Raw genomic sequence first — 6,886 nt, forward strand, 5'->3', positions numbered from 1 at the left:
GTTCTTCTGGGACGATAGCCCCGAAGCCCATTCTGATGAAGAGCCCTCACAACAGTGTGCCTTGACACACAAACTCCAGAAGAGGCCAGGTCAGCAACAATTTCCTTTGCAGATGTACGGGGCTCTTTACGGACATCTCTGACAATTTTTCTTTCCAGAGTTCTTGAGATCTTACACTTGCGTCCACGACCAGGTTTGTTCTTGACCGAATTTGTCTCCTTGTACTTGGCAATGATGCACCGAACTGCAGTTCTGGAGACTGTAAACCTCTTCGAAATGGCAGTGTAGCCTTGGCCCTTGTCATGAGCCTCCACAATCTTTTGTCGGAGTTCAAGACTTATTTCTTTAGTCTTCGGCATTGTGACAAATAGTAATCCTCCTCATTCATTCAAATGCCCTGTTCCTTGGAGTCCTTTTAAACTGTTGAATGGAGCCAATTGACTACAGGTGTTGCTAGGAAGCCAATTGATTGCACAGGTGTTGTTTAAAAGCTGATTGGTTAATTAACTGTGTTTTAAAAGCAAGAATCCACATGGGGGCTAATATTTTTGACCAACTCATTTTTACCATATTTCATATAAAGACAGCCTAAAACTAATTTCATATTCCAAAATGCACCACAAACATCTGAATAGTACTGGTGATTGTTTGTGTATATCAATTTTTATCAATGCTTTAAACATTTGGAGGATATTTGGGAAAATGTTCCAAAATTTAAGGGGGGCTAATAATTTTGAGTTCAACTGTAGATAAAGCCATAGTATATTCAAAATCGCACTGGTGTCTATGTGACCAATCACATCGTTTCTTTGCATATGTCTCCACATACATCTCTCATCTCTGTTAGTATTAGCATTCAGCTTGAATGCCATGAAAAAAAATCACAAACCACCACACATCTACAAAATGGCCACTCTCAAAATTCTATGAATCTCTCCCACTGGTGTTTGCTCTCATTATTGTGGTTTCCATGCCACTGAACTGACTTGGAAGTACACTAAACTAAATTTAAAAGTTTTGTGATCTCACAAATGTACATTTTTCCCCCTCCATGTCCCTTCCACAGCTCCATAAGGAAATGACATGATCAGAGCAATCATCCGGGAACTTTCACACAGTGTGGTCACTGCCCCTTTTTAGTGAGAAACAAACCTGTCAATTGGAATGATAGCTAATGAAGTCCACAGGTGTTTGATAAGGAAATACATTTTTTTTAAAATAAATAAAGTACAAGTATAGTTGCAGTGACATATCAGAAGAGTTACATTTGTACATTGGCAGCTGATGACAGGCGTCAGCATTGGTGGTCAGTGTTCTTTTTGCCAAAGTCGGAATGGATTAATGAGCTTACTCAATGGCCTGAGGTGTTGTATCCTGACATTTACAACATGACTTTTTTTTCTGAATAGAGATATGCAGCTGTCTTCTTAGTTTGTCCACTTTGTTTACTTTTCTGATGTTCATGTGCAGATCCAGTTGAGCACCTGCTAAGCTAGACTGGATGGGAGACACATGACCTCATCCTCTCCTTCCTAGTTTGTGTACGTGGACAGCCCCTTACCGCTGCCATAAAACCCATCTTTTTCCCTCCATTTCCCTACTCAGTAGCAAGGAGAAATGAATGTGTGGGTGTGTTTTACTGTTGATGGTACAGGACATAACACAGCTTTAAAGGGCACATCCTGGACCATTTTTTTTTTTTAATATGAAAGTATGTCCCTTTACACACTCATCCAGAAGGGTAATTTTGCACAAGGCCATCTGTCTACAGCAGAAAAAATAAAATGCGTCTGGAAAAATCCCAAGGGAGTCTGATTCGTGACATCACCTGCGGAACCGCCAGCAGGCTGCGAGAGCTTGCACGGTTTCAGTGCACAACCTGTGTAGACCAAGTTTAGCAGCTAGCGATTTTGCACTGAAATATGGAACTGTCACCTGAGCGCAATGTTACTTCAACTTTGGATGATGATTCAAGTAGTGAAGACGACGGCGACAATACCGGGGATGTAAATAATACGGTCGTTTTCTCATAAACAAACCAGCACTGACGTAGGATTCAGAAGCAGGTGTCCCACACGTGATGTCACGAAAATCAATGTTTGCCAGGAAATCCAAATGCCAAGTTTTTTCAGAGGCGGACGAATTCGCCTCAAATGGCTTGATTTCAGCTGAATTTTTCTGGTATTGAGCAAGGTAAAAAAAAAAATTGCACAAAATGCAAAATGTGACAAATATTTGACCAAAGTTTAATATAAAATAGGAGAATTACATTAATCTTGCTCCTGAATTTACCCGTGATATGCACTTTAAGGCATGGTGATGGCCTCTACGGCCTATTTGGCACCAGTCAATTTTACTGCTTTGTTTCCCCCAAAAAAAGGGGTGCATCGACCCAAACTACTTCAAGCTGACATCACTTTGCTCTGGTCAATATTTGATCTCAGTCTTGATAGAGGTTATGCTGTAGGAGTATAAATGATGAAAATTAACATTTTAATATGACCTAATCTTTCCTGTTATAACATTGGCTTAAGTTTTTCTGTTTTCTTCCATTATCATGTCTATTCTGAAAATAATATGGTAGAAAAATCCATCAGCCTGGCTTTCAGTAGTGGTGCCATCATAATGTTGTTCAATGTATTTCAGCCAGTAATGCATGATCAGACTAAATGAAGTACACCCTTCGTTTATAAATTATACACTGCTCGGCCAAAAGAAAGTCACCATTTGGATTTAAATAAGCAAATATATAAGAGGTTTTGACTGAATAATTACTGTGATTAATGTGTTTCAACCGGCAACAATTCTTTTAACCCTAACTGATACAGTGAGTAGCCTATCATTTCTTAAACATTTCGGAAGATGTATCCCATGCTCATGGAAAGGAGGTTACTGTGTTTCAGAAAAGTCAAATTATTGGCCTGCATCAAGCAAAGAAAACACATAAGGAGATTGCTGAAATGACTGGTCATAAGAAAACCACTTGTTAGTGAGACTAATCAAGAGAAAAGGCTTCAATTTGCTAGACAGCAAAAAGATTGGACTTTGGAGCAATGGAAAAAGGGCATGTGGTCTGACAAGTCCAGATTTACCCTATTCCTGAGTGATGGGTGTGTCAGGGTAAGAAGGGAAGCACATGAAGCAATGCACCCATCATGCATAGTGGTCACTGTACAAGCCTCTGGAGGCAGTGTTATGATCTGGGGTTGCTTCAGTTGGCCAGGTTGAGGCTCAGCAACGTTATGGGGCAATAAAATGAAGTCAACTGACGACCTGAATGTACTACTGAATGACCAGGTTATCACATCGAGATTTTTTCTGATGGCACAGGCATAAGATTTGGGCTCAGACTGTGAAAGAGTGGTTCAGGGAGCATGAAGAATCATTTTCACACATGAATTGGCTACCACAGCATCCCAAGCTCAATCCCATTGAGAATCTTTGGGATGTGCTGGAGAAGACTTTACGCAGTGGTTCCTATCCTCAACATAAGATCCCGGTGAAAAATTAATACATCTCTGGATTGAAATAAATGTTGAGATATAAGTTGTGGAGAAGTTTATTGAAACAACGTCATGGCGAATGCACACTCTAATCAAAGCTAAAGACAGTCCAACCAATATTAGAGTGCACAACTTTTTTTTTTTTGGTTGTTTTTTTTGGGGGGGAGGGGAGTGCATGAAAATGGGATGGGATCAGTATTTACATTATAAACAAGATACGACAATATGTATTCTTTCAAACAGTTTGTAACATTAACTTCAGACATATTTGCAAACAAGAAATGTGCTTTATCAAATGTCAATATCAAAAGTTTTGTATGAATGTAATAAAAATCAGCTGTATGAAAAAGGTGATCTGAAATTAAACATAATAAAATAGTTATCCACATGCTCCTGGCCTGGGAAATGTAAAGCTGGGAAAGCTACTAAGGACAACAACCACCACCTTTTTTTTGTTTACCCTTATTAGCACCATTTACATTTTTTAATAGATATTTTTCATAAGTCTTAATAAAAATAGACTGATACAGTTAAGCTATACATGGCTAGCCTAAAGATTGTTGTGGATGGTTTCACTGGATAACCTAAAGATGGACTTTGAACAGTTTTCGTCCATGTCTCATTTATTATTTAGTGCACAACTTCACCCAGACGTGAGTCAGACTTATATATATATACATACACACACACACACACATACATACATACACACACAAGTCAGCTCTCAACATTCACCTAAAACAGCCTAATTTTTCATGACAACACTAATCACAGGCCTGTGTTTGGTGTACTGACGCTACACAGACAAAACGGATCGTTTTTACAAGTTTCTTTAAAACTACTGTATGGGTCCAGATTCAACAAATCAAAACACATTGTTCTGTTAGACAGCTTTTCATATAGCTACCCTGTAACTGGCCATTTCTCAACTAAAACATACTGCAACATAGAGCGGCGGCTACAATTATCAACATCTTTTTAGATTTACCAATAAGCAATTTTAAAAAGGTGAGTTTCAGTTACAACAGTTATTATTAGTTAATTAATCAACCGGAAGACACCACCACCACCCACATACACACGCACGCACACCTCACCCCGCTCACCCTTCAAGCTTGTCATCTGACGACAACTTGTTACCTGAGATGGATTTTTTTTTTCAGCACGATCAGGAAATTGAGAAAAACCTGGACATTATCGTCGCAGATAAGCATGGTGGAAAGATCATGGACATGTTCTTACTTATCAAATTCACATATATTTCATGATATCTTTGTCGAAACCTACTTTGTTTCTTACCCTTTCATTTGACAGTCGCCATTTTGTATCTAAACGCTCGTTTGAGAAGTCACGTGAGATGTCGATAATCATGATTATTTTCACCGGTGTCCACCATTAGACACACCCTATGGAATTTAGTGACATTTACAACTGTTAGGGATCGATCTTTGTGTAACATTAGTGAAGCAGATGAAAAAAAAAAGTGCTGTGATTTTTTTTTTTCTGATTCATAATGCTTATAGAGTATTTGGAATTCTATTGCAATAAATAGAATTAGATCAGAATTAAATTCCGAGCATATAAAAAATTGAAATAGTCAGAATTTCTCTTTTTTTGCAGTTTGTTGTAAATATCTACCACATATTACAATAATCAGTAGGCATTTCATATTTTGTTTTGAGGAATGACATGCGACCTTTGATCTGGATTTACATGTGGTTGCAATAGCAATTGCCTGTTGATGTTTATTGGTAAACTACAAAACTAAAAATTAATACAAACAATGAATGATTAACAAAATGTGATCTACGAAAATACTTAGAAAGTGGAACAAAAAGATTTTCCTGACAGGTTAAACACAGTTCATTTGTCCTCATTTATGTAAGCACCAACATCGATACATTTATATAAAATATATTTTGTACTAAATGTAAGTCTATGTAAAACAAATTTTAAATTAAAACTGTTTAAGTTAATACTACATACCGATTATTTTACTTTTATAAATAATCATCTGGGTGTCGATAACTCTGGACAAGGGTGTCAATACTTGTGGAACGGTGTCACGTGATCTGACACGCTAAGTAATGGGGGGGGGGTGGAAGTTTGAGTAACTATTAATGCACAATTTACGTCTTGAAAGTATTTTCTACTTTTGCAATGGCTAAAAGATCGTTAAGGTGTCGATAATTGTAGCCGCCGCTCTAGTATCAGGAACGCTGGACAACTCTGTTACACTATACACACACAACACGGGTTCCGCTAGCCACATTAACTAGAGAACTAGACTTAAAGGTAATAATCACTGAGAAGTTAGCTCACGTTAGAAAAGTCGCGACTCTTTTTGTAGATCATGTTAAAACTATCCAATGTTTTATCTGAATTTGACAGCAGTGAATTAAGGGAGCTAGCCGTGTCTGTATTGAAACACATACCTGTTTATTAGCCTCGTCGAAAAATACATTGTTGACACTCGACGCATTTTCAAACTGGACAGGGTTTTCACTTAACTCTAAATAATGCCCCTCACTCATCGCCCACAATATCGAACAATTTCCGATAGCATAAAAACGACAAGTTTTCTAAGTGCGTTGTAATACAGCCCACGAACTATAAACGTCACGTGACCACATCACATGAATACAACTTTTCCTGAACACGAACTCTATCCGGAAGTGATGTGACGTTGAAAACCGAGATGATTATTTATCCATCCTGTGTTCTGTCCTAACCACTTTTCCTTGACCTCGATGGAAAACGTCATTCGCCCCTTTACCAAATCCCAGCATGCATTGCGCGCTAGGAACTTCCGGTGGCTTTGTGTACGTTGCTAATGACCATACAAAAACAAATATTGGGCTATAAAATTATTTTCTATGTTCAAATATCGAATTTAAGTTGAAATGCGATGTTATTAGATTGCCTTTATTTGTCTAGTTGCTGGTTCCATGGTACTTTTTCGTCAACACAGAAGCTTTTAATTGGTCATTTTCTCTCTGATACACTGTAGCTTTTTTTTTTTTTATTAATTATTTATTTAACAAACGAAGAGGTACAATGTCTCTCAGTTCTCAACAATGCAAGGGAACAAACAAACAAAAAACCTAACAAAAACAAAAAGCCAGAGGAAGTCTATTATGAGTTTTGAGTCCTTCAGGGTTTTCAAAGTCCTTACTGCTTTCTTGTTCTTAACATATTCCAATAGGCTGCAATAGTGCTTCAGTTCAACAGAAAAATTTTAAAGCAAAGTTTGGAATCAGACCATTTTGCTTTATGTATATAGAATTTTCCTAAAAGTATTAGAAGCTGAATTATGTAGTGAATGTTGGTATCCACACCATGAAATACAAAATATAACATTACATCAAAAACATTAGTAATGA

General features: G+C 37.6%; 1 protein-coding gene across 1 annotated transcript in view; it reads right to left on the reverse strand.

Moving 5' to 3' along the window:
• rmc1 (regulator of MON1-CCZ1) overlaps nt 1-6,271 on the reverse strand; it is a 75,288-nt gene extending 69,017 nt beyond the window's left edge. Inside the window, exon 1 of the mRNA XM_060921433.1 lies at nt 5,939-6,271. Within this exon, the coding sequence (XP_060777416.1) occupies nt 5,939-6,037 (99 nt within the window). The 5' untranslated portion in view covers nt 6,038-6,271. The remainder of the gene's footprint in view (nt 1-5,938) is intronic.
• Nucleotides 6,272-6,886: the final 615 nt, after the last annotated feature.

The sequence above is a fragment of the Neoarius graeffei genome, chromosome 5 (genome assembly GCF_027579695.1).
Source record: "Neoarius graeffei isolate fNeoGra1 chromosome 5, fNeoGra1.pri, whole genome shotgun sequence".
In the NCBI taxonomy this organism is placed as follows: Eukaryota; Metazoa; Chordata; class Actinopteri; order Siluriformes; family Ariidae; genus Neoarius; species Neoarius graeffei.